Source organism: Chrysochloris asiatica, unplaced genomic scaffold, assembly GCF_000296735.1.
Source record: "Chrysochloris asiatica unplaced genomic scaffold, ChrAsi1.0 scaffold00054, whole genome shotgun sequence".
NCBI lineage: Eukaryota > Metazoa > Chordata > Mammalia > Afrosoricida > Chrysochloridae > Chrysochloris > Chrysochloris asiatica.
Window position 1 is genome coordinate 14,352,267 of NW_006408572.1, and position 16,896 is coordinate 14,369,162.

General features: G+C 41.2%; 1 protein-coding gene across 1 annotated transcript in view; it reads left to right on the plus strand.

The window, feature by feature from the left end:
• DNAH9 (dynein, axonemal, heavy chain 9) overlaps positions 1-16,896 on the plus strand; it is a 556,281-nt gene that overhangs the window by 333,925 nt on the left and 205,460 nt on the right. The window contains exons 44-45 of the mRNA XM_006863433.1: positions 14,040-14,202; positions 15,739-15,862. Of these exons, the coding sequence (XP_006863495.1) occupies positions 14,040-14,202; positions 15,739-15,862 (287 nt within the window). The remainder of the gene's footprint in view (positions 1-14,039; positions 14,203-15,738; positions 15,863-16,896) is intronic.

Sequence of the window (16,896 nt, forward strand, 5' to 3'; positions counted from 1 at the left end):
GTGTTACATTTTTTGCCTGGTCCTGCACCATCCACACAATTGTGTTACATTTTTTGCCTGGTCTTGCACCATCCTCACAATTGTGTTACATTTGAGCCCATTGTTGTCGCCACAGTTTCAATCCATCTCACGGAGGGTCTGCTTCTTTTACATTGACCCTCTACTATACCAAGCATGATATGTCCTTCTCCAGAGACTGGTCTCTTCTGATAATAAATCTGAACTACAAGAGACAGCCTCACCATTCTTGCTGATAAGGTGCATTCAGGCTGTATTTCTTCCAAGATCGATTTCTTTGTTCTTCTGGCAGCCCATGATACTTTTAATGTTATTCTCCAACACCATAGCTCAAATACATTGATTCTTCTGCAGTCTTCCTTATTCAATGTCCAACTTTCAAATGAAGCAATTGAAAACACCAAGGCTTGGATCAGGCGCACCTTTGTCCTCATACTGGTATCTTTGATTTTGAACAATTCAAAGAGGTCTTTTGCAGCACATTTGTCTACTGCCATACATCTTTTGGTGCGGCGCTGTGGGTTAATGCTTCAGACTATAAAGTCATTTGAACTGCAAGGTCGATGGTTCAAGCTCACCAGCTGCTCCTTGGAAACCCTATACAGGGTCGCTATGGGTCAGAATCAACTCGACGGCACTTAACAACAGTACGTCTTTTGGAGTCCTGGTGTGGTGCTGTGGGTTAATGTGCCAGACTGCAAAGCCATTTAAACTGCAAGGTCGGCAGTTCACACTCAACGGCTCCTCCTTGGAAACTCTATACAGGGTCTCTATGGGTCAGAACCGACTCAACAGCATGTAACAAAAACAACAGCAATACATCTTTTGATTTCTTGACTGCTGCTTCTATGAGTGTTGATTGTGGACCCAAGCAAAATGAAGTCTTTTTAACAACTTTAATCTTTTCTCCATTTATCAAGAAGTTATTTATTGATCAAGTTGTGAAGATTTTTATTTTTTTTACATCGAGGTGCAACCTGTACTTAAGGCTGTAGTCTTTGATCTTCCCCAATAAGTATTTTAAGTTTTCTTTGCTTTCAGCAAGTAAGCACATTGCAGCTTGTTAATGAGTCTTCCTCTGATCTTGGTGCCACATTCTTCTTCATATAATGTAGTTTCTCTGATTATTTGTTTAGCATACAGATTGAGTAAATATGGTGAAAGAATAAAACCCTGGTGCACACCTTTCCTGATTTTAAACAGTTCAGTGTTCCCTTGTTCTGTTCAATCAACTGCCTCTTGGTCTGTGTACAGATTCCTCAATAACACAATTAAGTGTTTTGGAATATCCATTCTTCACAATGTTGTCCAAAGAGTCTCATGATCCACACAATTGAAAGCTTTTACATAGTCAATAAAGCACAGGCAAACATCTTTCTGGTATTCTGTGCTTTCAGCCAAGTTCTATTTGATGTCACCATGATAGCCCTCGTTCCATTTCCTTGTCTGAATCCAACTTGAACCTCTGGAGTTCTCTGTCAATATACTGTTGCAGCCAGTTTTTAATTGCTTTCAGGAAAATTTTACTCGCATATGGTATGTCTTAGGCCAAGTTCTCTAGAGAAGCAAAACCAGTGAAATTTATTGATGTGCATCTATAAAGAGACAGAGTCCTGGTGTGGCGCTGTGGGTTAATGCGCCAGACTGCAAAGCTGTGTGAACTGCAAGGTTTGGTGGTTCAAACTCATCGGCTGCTCCTCGGAAACCCTACACAGGGTCGCTATGGGTTGGAACTGACTCGACAGCACTTAACAACGACAACATATATAAAGAGAAATTTATATCAAGGAAATGGCTCACAATTGTAGAGATTGGAGGGCGACCCACATGCAAGATCCAGATCCAGTGGAAAAGAGGGTGAGTCTTTCTTGCATGTCTATTATATTGGTAACAGGCCACACCCCCAAGGAAACATCCTTCCAATTGATTGGCTGCTCATAGCCAATGATCAGAGAGTCAACTATGCCTGCTCATAGCCAATCATCATAGAGTTAGCGATCAACTGCCAAACAACTAGGAATCCTGGCCCAATCAAGTTGACACAAAATCTTAACTATCACATGATGTTAATGGTATTGTCAGATGATGTCCACATTCCATTGGGACACTTCTCTTTGAAATGGGCACAAATATGGATCTCTTTCAATCAGTTGGCCAGGTAGCTGTCTTCCCAATTTCTTGACATAGATGAGTGAGTTCCTCCAGTGCTGCATCAGCTTGTTAAAAGATTTCAGTTTAAATTCTTTCAATTACCAAAGCCGTGTTCTTTGCCAATACTTTCAGTGCACTTTGGACTTCTTTTAATACCATTGGTTCTTAATCATATGCTACCTCTTGAAATGGTTGAACATCAACTACTTATTTTTGGTACAGTGACTGTGTATTCCTTCCATCTTCTCTGATGCTTTCTGCATCATCCATTATTTTGCCCATACAATCCTTCAATATTGCAAGTTGAAGCTTGAGTTTTTTTCTTCAGTTTCCTCAGCTTGAGAAATGCTGAGCATGGTCTTCCCTTTTTGTTTTCTAACTCCAGATCTTTGCACATTTCATTACAGTACTTGACTTTGTTTTCTTGAGCTGCCCTTTGAAATTTTCTATTCAGCTCTTTTCCTCCTCACTTCTTCCATTTGCTTTAGCATCTGTATGCTGGAGAATCAGCTTCAGAGTCCCTTCTGACAACAGTTTTTGTGTTTTCCTTCTTTCTTATCTTCTTAATGCCTTTTTGCTTTCTTCATGTATGATGTTCTTGATGTCATCTCGCAACTGTTCTGGTTTTTGGTCATTAGTGTCTAATGCATCATATCTGTTCTTGAGATGATCTTTAAATTCAGGTGAGGTATGAAGGATTAATGATATGAAACACAGTCCTCAGAAGTGTATAAACTAGATGGAGGACATGTATAAAAATAATAGCTTTACATTTTGATATTTTTATTTAGTAAAAACGTCTGTTATTTTGTAGCAATACTTTTTGACTGACTCTTGTACTTAGGAGTGGACTTATTAGATTATGTGGAGATTCTTTATATTTAACATCTTGAGAAGGCACCAAACTGCTTTCCTCAGTGACTGAACTATTTTATTGTCCCATCACAAATGTTCAAATATCTCTACATGCTCCCCAACATTTATTATTTTGCCATTTTTTAAATTAATATCCCCATTTTGTTGTTGTTGTTAAATGCTGTTGAGTTGGTTCCAACTTTATCTCTTCCGCTACATCTTTGCTATTCTCCTTAACCAGCATGTCAGTACAAGCTCCCTCAACTCTCCTGTCCTTAGATCCATGTGATAAAACCCCATACTAGTTCAGCTCCACCTTCCTATTCTGCCCCTAAACAGCTGGCCATTGTTGAAGAGAAATTGCTCACCTTGTTAGTTGGTTTTGCTTCATGTTTTCAGCTACAAACATAAAATGGACCCTCAATGTTGTCCTTTTGCTACCTTGGGCAGTTTGCTCTTTTTTCCACTGTGCCATATTCCCTCATGCCTTTTTCCCTCCGTTACCAAGTTTCCAACACACTTCCTCCACTTCATCCCCACTTGTTGCACACATTTGTTATTTCACTGAGAAATGAAAACAGCCAGAAGAAGATTCTCACACCTCCTCAGTCTCAAATCTAACAGCCTATCTATAGCCCATCTGTATTCCACCCATGGATTTCAATAAATGTATCATCCCTCCACTTGTGCGCTGGAACCCATCTCCTCTCACCTTCTCTGTGACTTTACACTTTCCTACAATCCTCTCCTCTGCCTTCTCCATCCTCTGTCTCTCTCTCTCCCCCACCACATCTTACGTTCTTCCCTTTATCTCTTCCTTCTCTCTCACCAATTTCTGTATCATATGAATCAGTATAAAAACAAACCATGTTACCATTACCATAAAAATTAGTAACCCCATTGCCTGTCATATCCCTTTCCATCCACTACCCACATTCCTCTGCTCCTTTTCATAGCAAAACTGATCAAAAGTGTTGTCAGTACTTGTCTACTCTTCTTCACCTCTCATTCTCTCCTCAACACACATTTTACTAGCTGAACAAGGAAGCATTTACCCATGATACCACAGACCTATCTCTGGGTTAAGTCAATCTCCAATACTATGTCCTCAGTTCATCTTACTTGACCCTCCCTGCTACATTCGCCACGATTAAACACTCTACTGACTTGCTTACATGCAACCATGTAGTCATCCATGCATTAATTCATCCAAAGACATTTATTGATTATATAATCTTAGTATGCATGCAGGAATCCTTGTTTTGCTCACTACTGAATGCCCAATACCAAAGACGGTGTTTGAAGCTTAGCAGGCACTCAGTAACTCTCAGTTTGTCATATGGAAATAACAGCTGTAGAGAAAAAAGCAGAGAAGACAGAGGGATAGAAGTATGGCACTGTAGGATATGCACTGAACCACAAGGTCAGTTTGAACCGCAAGGTCGGTGGTTCAAACACACCAGCCTCTCCTTGGAAACCCTACACAGGGTCTCAATGAGTCAGAACAGCCTCAAAGACACTTAACAACAGACTATAAATCAGGAACCTGAGACACAGAGAGATTAAGGAAGTTTTCTAAGCCAATAAACCTGATAAATAGATAAACCAAAGCTATACTACACAATGTCTTTGCTCTTAACAATCACACTATTGAGGCTTCTCCATGAGATATTTGTCTCTGTCTGTGTGGAGTCCTGGTGTGGCACTGTAGGATAATGTGCTAGTCTACAAGGTTGGTGTGAACTGCAAGGTCGGCAGTTCAAATTCACCAGCCACTCCCAGGAAACCCTATACAAGGTTACTATGAGTTGGAATAGAGGCGGCAGCACTTAACAACAAGTAGGGCTGTAGGCTAAAAACTGGACTGCTAACCACAAGGTCAGTGGCTCAAACCCACCAGCTGCTCCTTGGAAACCACTCACAGGGTCGCTATGAGTTGGAACTGACTTAACAGCACACAGCAACCACCTTACGTAAGGTCTTCAAGCACACAATGTCTCATTCAGCATTGAATCCTCAGTACCTTGGACAGTGCTTAGTGCATAGTATTGTTGGTTATGTATAGTAGAACTAAAGGTTACTGGTCTGACCCATCTTCCTGATGGTTAGTTTATGAGTACCACTCATTGTGGCTATTGTACAATTCATCTCACTGAAAGTGTCCTCATTTTTGTAGTGTTGGTAAAGGCCCTCAAGTCAGTCCCTACTCTTAGTTGCCCTGTTTAGGGTCTCCAAGGTGTGGTTGGTGGGTTTGGACCATCACCCTTTCAGTTACCAGTCCAGTGCCACACCAAAACTCTTTTTGTACAGTGGTTGTTGGTAGTGATTATGTGCTGTGGAGTCGATTCTAACCCATAGCGACCCTGTACAGGGTTTCCGAGGCTGTAAATCTTTACGGGAGCAGAAAGCCTCATCTTTCTCGCGCACAACAGCTGGTAGTTTCAAACTGCTGACCTTGAGGTTCACAGCCCGATTCGTAACCACTATGCTACCAGAGCTCCTTCTCTTGTATAATAGGTATCCAATAAATAAGGACTTTTAACTATCTGTTGACTAACTCATCTTGAGAAACTTCAGTCTTTTCCAACCTCTTTGAGAGCTATCAAAGCCTATGTCATATTCTTGAAATTGCCTCAGTGAAGGCAAATCTTTGTCCTTAAGGGTGAATTTCACTTGAGATAACAAGAAATGTAATGCCTTTTCCAACATGGGTGGTCAAAAGTAATAATGTTGTTTTGAGGCAAAAGTAAGAGCGAGAAGCAGTAAATGGGTATATGGGGAGATCGGCAACACTAGTAAGATATTCTTGGTATGAATGATGCAACAGTCAATTGTTCGAAATCAAGAGGGCGACATGTGCCTGGGGATAAAGGGATGGGAAGGTGGGTGGAAAGGAAATGGGAACCACAGGGAGTAACTGGATAAGTGTTGCTCCACGGAGGAGATTGCAATCATTGAGATGAAACGAAGTGTATTCTGTGGTGAATGTAAGCTAATGAGCTTGTCTGTAAACCTTCAATCAATTTACAGTCAAAAGTAAGATGAGTAAATAAATAGGACTGATTATGAAAACTGGCTTTTCTTTTGAAGCACCTAAACAGACTCTGAAGATAATGCCTAAACTGTATTTGTTGTTGTTGTTGTTGTTGTTGTTATTTGTCATGGAGTCGGTTCCGACTCTTAGCGACCCTGTACAGGGTTTCCGAGGCTGTAAATCTTTACGGGAGCAGAAAGCCTCCTCTTTCTCCCGTGGAAATGCTGACTTTGCGGTTCACAGCCCAATTTCTAACCACTACGCTACCAGAGCTCCTTAAACTGCATTTAGTAATGCATTTAGTAATGGCAAAATCATTGGAATATTAAACTTCCTTGAGGAGACACTCTCAAAGTCATTGCTTGGATGTATAATTTGTTGTTTAAAATTATCAGTTTCTCATTACTACATCCTTGCAACTCCTCCCTGTGCCCAAGGGCTCCTTGCCCCCTCTTTAATGTCTCTGTTTTACCAGCCAGATGCCTAAATTATCTTCTTATACCAGAAACCAGAAAGCCAAACAATACACTGAGGAACACAAATAAGATCCCATGGCCTTGCATTGCCCCACATAGTCTCCAGGGTACTTGGTGCTGGACATACTCTAAGAAGGTCCTGCCTTCAGAGACACATGGTGGGAGAAGACCAGAGTAGAGAAGAGGTTGTATGCAATTTTCCAGAAATCCACAGGACTGAGGGATTGAGGTGAAAGGCTGTTTCCACTTGCCATGAGACCTGTGTACATTCTGATTTTATTTATTGTCTGGCTGTTTGATCCTGCCATTTGATTTTGTAACCTTTTCTTTTGTTTGATTCCTCTACACCTTTCCTTAGCTTTGCTGTTCTCCCTTTATTCTGTTCATATGCTTCTATGCTGCACCCAATAAAACAGCTCCATGTGGTGCTTCAGGATATGGGTTCTGGAAGTAGAACCAACCCCCAGTTCAAATCCAGGTTCTGCCTCTAACTGGCTGTGGGACCTTGGGAAGAATACTTCACTTCCCCAAGCCTCAGTCTTCCCATCTGGAAAATGAGGTTAATGTGAGTGCCTAGTTTGCAAGGTTTCTTGTATTACGTAAAGTGTTTGGCACTTCATAAGAGGTCAGTAAAGGTTAGTATATTTCTGTTGTTGTTTCTGAGTTATTGCTTTCTTCTTTAATAGTATCATTTTGCTCTTCTGCCACTTCCTGTATCATTGCAAACTCTTGCTTTCATTTTTCATGCTGCCTTAGCTGGCTCTTTTCTCCTCCTTTTGGCATAATCTTAATCCATCTTTTTCTTTGCCTTCCCCACACACACACACACACATATATTTTCTGCCATCTTTTCCCTCTTAGAATCATTTAATAATTATTAACAAAAAGAAAACATTCTCTTGACTCCCATGCATTTTGTCAGTTCTCTAGGGTGTGTGTGTCTGTGTGTGTGTTGTCTTCAACAAACCACTTCTTCCAGCTGAGTTGTGGTGCATCTTCAGCTTTTGTTTTTAATCTCCCAGAAATTCATTAATAGGATTAACTGAGACTGCTTTGGTTTTCTGGTCCAGAAGCCCTTTAGAATATTGATCTTCTTTTTAAATTTTGTAATTTATATGCAGAGTTCTTTGTCCTCATCAGAGATTGTTAATGAGTCCCCAGCTGGAGTCTAATGCTGACTGTTGCAGACATTACCATTCTTCTTTGGGAACTTCATCACTAATGATGCAGCTCCTATTTAGATATTGAATAACATGGTCCATGCTAAGCTGAGTTCAGACCTTCCAGAATAGAGCTAGGGTGCTGGGCGCCTCAGAGATCACAGTTGAACTTCTTTCTCTTCCTCCTCTGTACTTGTCTCTTTTTACTAATCAATTTTGCCCCACCTTTTCTGAATTGGAAGAGAGAGTCTTAATATCTTAACACCATAGCTTGACCTGTTGTTAATGTAGTTGTTGTCATTGTTAAGGGCCATCAAATCGGTTCTGACTCATAGCGACCCTGCATAGGGTTTCCGAGGAGTGACTGGTGAGTTTGAACCTCCGATCTTGCAGTTCAAACCAACCTTGAAGTCAAGTGCTTATCATATGGTGCCACACCAGGACTCCTGAGTGTAGTTAGGTGTCTTCTACTATAGACCTCTTGGACTTATCATAGTGAATTATTATGAATATCACCCCAAATATGATTCTGTGCACACGACATGAGTTTTTCCATTCAGTTTAACACGAATCTGTTGGATGTCTTCAATGTGGTAACACAAGGTAGAATACAAGGGCCACACTTTTCAGATTTCTACACTTCCATGTAGGAATCCTGGTGTGGTTCTGTGGGTTCATGCGCTGGACTGCAAAGTTGGCTTGAACCACAAGGTTGGTGGTTCAAGCTCACTAACCGCTCCTTAGAAACCCTATACAGGGTCTCTATGGGTCAGAACTGAATCGACGGCACTTAACAACAGACAACAACAACAACATACTCTCATGTGGGAACAAGAGATACACCATAAATTGATCAGCTACACATGCAAGAGTACACATAGTTATATTTGTATGTGATGCAACTATAACCATAACTATAATATGACATACACGAAGCAACATTTGGGAAACTTTCTAGTCATAACCAAATACCTGGAAGGAATTAGTCTTTGGTTTGGGGGGGCCTTAGGACCAATCTTGGGAAACAACTATGTCAAATGCCATAGTATCGGTCCCAAAGTCAATGTCACACATTCTGTTTTGATGAGTAGTGACTAAGGTCTTAAAAGCTTGCAAATGGACATCAAAAGATGCAACTTCTGCTCTCTCCCTATCTGGAGCAAAGATGAGTGAAGAAAATCAAAGTCTCAAGGAAACAATTTGTCCAAAGGACTAATGCACTATGTGAACTACAACCTGCAGCACAATGCAATCAGAAGAATTTGTTGGTGCCCAGCTACCACTTCTGACCATTTTGATCAGGATCACAGTAGAAGGTCCTGGATAAAGTGGGAGAAAAAGAAAACTCAGAAAGAGCAGACTTACTTGTCTGACAGATACTGGTGGGGCCTCTGGGACTGTGACCCTGAGACACCCCTCAACCTTGGACTTGAACTCATCCCCTGGACCAACTTTCAGCCACATTTTTGCTGTTGTTAAATGCCGTTGAATTGACTCCATCTCCTAGTGATCCTGTATTTGGTTCCCAAGGAGCAACTGGTAGGTTTAAACCGCTGGCCTTGCAGTTAGCAGTCCAGTGCTTATCCTACAGCACCACACCAGGACTCCTTCTGCCAAACTATAGACAGGCCTAAAGTGAGCAGTAGCACCGGGAAGGAACATATCCTTCAGAACAATCAACAATATGAGACTAAAAGGGAGCATTCGCCTAAAAACACAGCTCAAAAGGCAGGAACGAAGAATCCATGAGAATGGGAAACCAGGGAGGAAGTGGGAAGAGTGCTGTTACATCGTGGTGATTGCAAACAATGTCGCAAAACAAAATGTGTATGAATTGTGCGGCGAAAAACTCATTTGCTCTGGAAACTTTCACTGAAACCACAATAAAGGGGCAGGGAAGACAAACAAAAGAAACAGGGAAGCCAGGAAAAAAGTAAGAAGTTACATCGCTGGGATCTCATCTTCTGTCACTGAAAACAAAAGCATGCAATTACCTTTGCCCTGACTGCTTTGTGAAAAGAAAAGAGATAGAGAGATAGAAAAGCCAAAATCATACAATTTATTTTTATTGTGAGTTATGTGATAGTTTATATGGGGGAACAATAGCTTTACATTCATCCTATCGTATTTTGTTTCATTGCAATGATTACAGTCCCCTCCAAAATTATAGACTCTTAATATGAGCCATCTTGAAAAATGTATTGTGGTTGAATATATAAAACAAAAAATGTTATTTTAATAATTTTAAGTGTATAATTCAGTAACATTACTTAAATTCACTATGATGTGCAACCATCACCACCATTTAAGACATTTTTCATCACCCCAAACTGAAATTCAGTTCTCCTTAAGCATTAACTCCCCATCATTCACTCTCTGTAACCCCTGGTAACCACTCAGCAACTTGTGTTTGCATAAGGTCACTATGAGTCGGATGGCACCTAACAACAACAACAACAACATTGAAAATATTTTATACAATATTTGTACTTTTGTGTCTGGCTTACTTCACTTAATACAATGCTTTATATTTTCATCCATATCATAGCATATATCAGAACTTCATTTCTCTTTATGCCTAAACAATACTCCTTAATGTTGTTGTTAAATGCTGTGGAGTCAGTTCCAACTCACAGTGGCAAGGAGTGGCTGGTAGGTTTGAACCGCCAACCTTGTGATTAACAAACAGTCCAGTACTTACTCTGTGGTGCCATACCAGGATTCCAATATGAACCCTTTTATTACCTGAGTTCATATTTTGTTAACAGATCAAGCTCTACTCCCCAAACTACTAAGTCCTTTCTCCAAATCAGGGTCAGCTAGATCTTAAAAATTTCCACCTCTAATTGCCATTACTTAATCTGAATGTGGGCTTTCTCAGTATAATATAATTAACAAGGTCATAGGGTTATAGACTATGCAGGTCATTCTCAGAGATATACGCCTTTCTATATAGTCAAACTTTGACTGAATTCTTGATCTTCTGGTGTGGTGCCGTAGGAGCAGCACTGGATTGCTAACCACAGGTTGGTGGTTCAAACCCACCAGTCACTCCTTGGAAACCCTATTTGGAGTCCCTATGAGTCAGCACTGACTCAAAGATGGCACTTAACAACGTAACGTACTTCTTTGATGCCAAGATCACCAACACAGTGTCCCTTTATCTTGTCCATTTCTCTACAATGGTTTGATACCTGTGTTACATATCCCAGAACCCACTCACATTCTAATTCAATTAACCATATCAAATCTATTCCCATCCCGGAAGATTAATCTTTTTTCTAAGTCTTAGCTCAGAGTACAAACACTGAAGTATTCTAGAGAACAGTTGATCAGTATTGTATCAAAAGCTGTAAAATTCCTCCCTCTGTTGGACTCAGTAATCTCACTTCTGTGACTTTATTGTGAAAAAATAATTTGAGATATGAAACAGTTTCATACAGCATTATTTATAACTGGGGCATGTTGGAAAGCTAACTACCCAATAGTGGACTATTGCAGGCACACAACTTAATAATGGGCTATCTGTCCACCATTACTAGCTTGTTTTAGCAGATTATTTAATGACATAGTGAAGGAATCCCAGTATACTTGCATTGCTTAATGAAAAAATGGTTTCAAAACACTATGTTCAGTAAAGAATGTGAACCCAATTTTTCAAATATGCAGGATATAAATATCTTTAATTTTTAGATGGAATAGAGGTATACATATGTATATATGCCTATGAATAGTTTATTTACAAATGTATATTTATAGACATACAGACACTAGAAGAATGATGTATAATTAACATCAATAGTGTTTATTGCTAACAGTAGAATTGTGGATTTTTTTTCCCTGCAATTTATGTATTTTCTATGATGAGCAACCATTCTTTTTATCATGAAAAAAGAAAGAGCAATAGAGGTTAGTTTTATAGAGTGTAGATATGTAAGGTATATACAAGGGTGAGTCAAAAATTATCCACATTCTGGCTATAGAATTTATTTTACTCAATTTTTGGAAAAGACAAATACATTTTTTTAATATAATCTCCTTGTTTTTCAATACACTTTGTCCATCTGTCAACAAGCTTTTGTATTCCCTCATTTAAAAATGTTTAGGCTGAGCTGTGAGCCATGAATGCACCGCTGTCTTTGCTTCTTCATCAAAGGTGAATCTTTATCCTTGAAGAGTTGCTTTCAGGGAACTGAACATGATCAAGACTATAGGGAGAATGCTTTAATAACTCAAAACAATGTTTTTTTAAGAGGTTCAACAGTGTGGGCAGAGGTGTGCAGACGTGCATTGTCATGCAAGATCATAATGCCCTTGGATAGCTGTCCTCTGTGTTTAATCCAAAGTTTAGGCTTCAGCTGTTCAGTGAGCATCTCACTGGAACAAGCACGGTTGATTGATGAACCTTTTTCCTGATAGCGTTCCGATACTGGCCCTTGAGAATTCCAGAAAACTGTAAGCATCAATTTTTCAGCTGATGGTTGGCTTTCGAACTTTCTCTTGGTCGGCAATTGAGGATGTTTCCATTCCACACTCTTCCGTTTACTCTCACGCTCATAGTGATGAAGCCATGTTTCGTCACCAGTAATGATTTTTTTAAAGAAACTTTTATTGTCCTTTCAGTACGGTCCAAATTTTGTTTGCAGGTGCAAACAAATGCATCTATTTATGCTTTTCTATGAGTTATTTCTGTACCCATCTCGCACGAACTTTTCAAAACCCAAATCTGTTGTGGATTATTTCATAGGCAGAGCCTTGGCTGATTTTCAAATGATTTGCCACATAATCCATAATTGTTTGTTAATTCAAAAGAATCATTTCACATGCACGCTCAATGTTGTCATTAGCCATGGACATGGATGGGTGTTTTAATATAACCAGAGTGCAGATAATTTTTTATTCATCTTAGTACAGAGTGCTGAGGAAAGTTGAGAAGAAGATAGGTGGAATACCTGGCAAGAAAGACTGGATATCTTAGTGGAGGGTGGCTTTGGAAGAAGGCCTGGAGGGGACATCAATAGGTTCCTCCGAAGAGGAAAGTCTGAACCCAGAGCAGGGTCAGGTGGAGAGGGAATCTGAGTATCCAACACTGAGAAGGGAAGGATTCAGAGACCAAGAAGGTCGGTGTCTTATATGTTGACAATGGTGGTGTTGGTTGTGTGCTGTGCAGTCAGTTCCAACATATAGCAACCCTTTCTAGGGTTTCTGAGGCTGTATATTTTATGGGGACAGACTTGCGTTTTCTAACCTATCTTATCCACTGTTTATATTTACTCTGTAATTGCAAATTCCCACCAGCTCTGGCAGCTGTACCCTTGGCATGTCTAAATTACTATTGAAAGCAGATAATTTTATTAGAATGACATACTTTTACTAACAATGTTAGTGCATATCATATATGTCTTAAAAATGCAAGTTATTTCAAAAACAAAAACCAAAAAAAATCTTTATGGGAGCAGACAGCCTCACCTTTCTCGTGTAGGAGTGACTGGTAGATTCCAACTGCCGACCTGATGGCTTGCGGCTCAGTTCATAATCTACTACGCTACCTGAGTAATACTCATCATAAGGGCATCAGCATCCATGAAGGGTTAGAGGGAGAGAAAGGAGCTTGTTTGACTGACTTTAGATTGTTTTTGTTGTTGTTCCTCTGCTTTCCTAAAAGAAACAAAGTGTTCTGTTCCCATTTTCTCTCTCTAGCCTTCCAATTTCTGTTTCCTTCCATTGTGTTTTCTACTCGTCTCCTTTTCTATCTCTGAGTCTTTCCTCAAAGCACAAATGGGTGAAGTGACGTGGAACATGTGGAAGAGTTCAGCTCGCCTAAGAATATGAGGGAAAGTGATCTCACCCCCATCACAGGCCCCCAAGGTCCTGCTGGTCACCATGGGCCCTTTGTCCACTGCTACCCACTCACCGAGACCTCGACTAAAGCAAAAACCACTAAACCAGTTGTTACGGAGTTCACTGCAGCTCCTGCAACCTCAAGAGTAGAACTGTGCTCCATAGAGTTCTCACTGATGGATTTTTGGAGAAGTAGATCACCAGACCTTTCTTCTGAGGTGCCTCTAGATAGACCAGAACGCCAGCCATTTAATTAGTAGTTGAAAACATTAACCACTTATACCACCAGGAACTACAGCTTAAGACAGAACAGTGATTAATTCAGCACACACACAACCTCATAACCACCAGGCAAGAAGGTAAGGCCATATTTGAGGACAATCTTATTAGCGATTCCTGTAGCAGGACCCATACTTTGCTCCTGCTCCCCTCCAACCACTACCCATGATCCTTTAAGCACAAAATCTGGTCCAAGTGACAGGCCATGTGCTGCCTTCTTTTTAGCTGCCACATCAACCGCATCTTGGAGTCTCCGCGGGGAAATGCTTTGCTGGTTGGAGTAGGAGGGAGTGGCAAGCAAAGCCTAACACGGCTCGCAGCTTTCATCAGCTCCATGGATGTATTCCAGATCACGCTTCGGAAAGGTTACCAAATCCCTGACTTCAAGGTAAGAAGATGGGGCAGATGGGAGAAGAGGGGCCTTGTTCCAACTGCCCACCCCACCCCATCCACCATCATCCCTCCTCTGTCAGTCTGCTTTCTCTTTTCTCATGAGATGCAGCCAGAGAACAGTGGGCTTTCAAAAGCTGGCCTTAGCAAGACCTCACCTGCCCAGTTACATCTGTTTAGCCTCAGCATTCACCCAAACCAGACATAACTCTCTATCAAATTCAGCACATGACTCTCTAGCAGCCTGGGGTGTCCTGGTAGCAGTGAGAGGAGGAATTCTGCCTGCCTGACCAGGTGTCATAAGAAATTCATATTTTAAAAATGAGTCTGTAACCCCTGGCTCCCAGGACCATGAGTGACATTTGCTTGTTTCAGATATCAGGCATTCAGGAGCCATAATGTCAACTCTGGAAAGTGGGGAAAGGCATTATACACAACCTTCAAAGACCACTTTGTCTGAGCCCCTCCTTTGTATCCCTGACCACAGCAGAGGCACAGTGGGGAAATCATGATGTCATTTCCATCACGATGCTGCTCTTGTCCCCTGGAGAATTCCAGCCTGCTCTGTGCCAGACTTACCCATCCATCCTCTGACCTCTCCACCAGAGAGGGATGCTCACTGCGGCTCTAAACTCATGGCCCAGTCTCTTGAAGACTGGGTGAGTCTAAGGGCATACACCAGATTTGCATTCAATCAATCCTTGTTGTTGTTAACTACCGTCAAGTCGGTTCCGACTCATAGCGACCCTATACAGGGTTTCCGAGGAGCTGCTGGTGAGCTTGAAGCACCATCCTTGTGGTTCAAACTGACCTTGCAGTCCAGTGCATTAATCCACAGTGCCACATCAGGATTCCAGTCAGTCTTTGTTGTTGTGATGTGCTGGGGAGTCGGTTCTGACTCACAGCGATCCTGTACAGGGTTTCCGAGGCTGTAAATCTTTACGGGAGCAGAAAGCCTCATCTTTCTCCCACAAAACAGCTGGTAGTTTCAAACCGCTGACTGTGAGGTTAGCAGCCCAATTTGTAACCACTACGCTACCAGAGCTCCTTTAATGCTTTCCAAATAGACAGCACATTAGAGTGCATATGCAGGCTAAACATTTACATATGTTGGAATCACTGGGAATCTTCAAAAACAAGATGGTATCTTCATCCCACTTTCCGAAATTCTAACTTTACCATATGATGGCCGAGGCAAAAGACTTTTCCAAAGCTTCCCACAGATGATTCTAACGAAAACTGAGCAACACTGTCTTAGATAATTCTGTAAATGCATAAAATTGAGAACCACTGATCCAGAAGGGGGTTTATTACCTTTGGTGGTAAGTGCCGTCGAGTCTGTTCTGATTCATAGTGACCCTGAGTAGGTTTGAACCACTAACCTTGTGGTTAGCCATCCTGTGCTTTTCCTACAGCACCACAACAGAACTGACTCCATGACACTTCACAACACCAATAACATTATTAAAGAGTTGAGCTGGGATCTGTTTTAAGAAGATTCTCTCCTTAAAGATTTCTGATATTGTTTCTGCAGGTGGACCTAGCCAGCCTGTGTCTGAAAGCCGGGGTGAAGAACCTCAGCACAGTGTTTCTCATGACTGACGCCCAAGTGGCTGACGAAAGGTTCCTTGTGCTCATCAATGATCTCTTGGCATCTGGTAAGAGACTCATTGTACCTTAGTGTCTCTAAGATATTCCCCATGGAACTAGTCATTATAAGGTGGAAACCTGACACAAGGTTAGAAGATCAAGGTCATAGAACTAAGGGGAAAACTGGTAGAGTGAAAGGTTGGCTTACACAGGGTTCTACACGAGATTGGGGCTGGATCTGCTGTCCTGGTTCATTCATTCTCCTGTCATTGCACAATAGATACTAACCTTGGGGGACTTTTAATGGATATAATCATGGACAGATGAGAAGATTAAGGGTTTGGTGATCAACTGAACCCACAGAGAAGGTGATGGGTCTCCTTATACCAAGACACAGAGAAACCAGGTTATCTGCAGTGTTTCTGGTAGGTAAAGGACTACAAAGAGAACAAGCACATGCAGAACCTACGCAATAAAATAAGATTAGCCTCTCAATTCAACTAACCAGAACCTTAGGGAAGCACCGTGGTACTCAGAGCAGGAACAGATACAGAAGATCTCAACAAGCTTTACCTTGATCTCTCCAAAGGCCTTGAGAGGCCTCTCCGCTCCCTCCTGACACTGTGGGCAGCATTGACTGCGGCGCAGAGATCAGTTCTTGCTATCGTACTCAACTTACTTATTTGGGGTTCAGGAATTATGACAAACATGCTGAAAAATAAATATAGGTTTAATAAATGGCTGTTGAATATATGAATAAGTGGAAAGTGACGTAGCCTGGACCAGAGAAGAGAAATCTTCCTTTTAGAGTGGAAAAATGTTCTCTAATAAAAACAATATATTTATATTGTTGTTGTCGAATCTGACTCATAGCAACCCTGTATAGGGTTTCCAAGGAGTGGCTGGTGGATTTGAACCACTGACCTTGCAGTTAGCAGTCCAGTGCTTACCCTATAGTGTCGTACCAGGGCCTATGAAGTACTGGTGTGCTGCTGTAGGATAAGCACTGGATTGCAAGATTGATTTGAACCATAAGGCCAGCAATTCAAATTCACCAGTCACTTCTTGAAAACCCTAAACAGGGTCATTATGAGTCAGAACT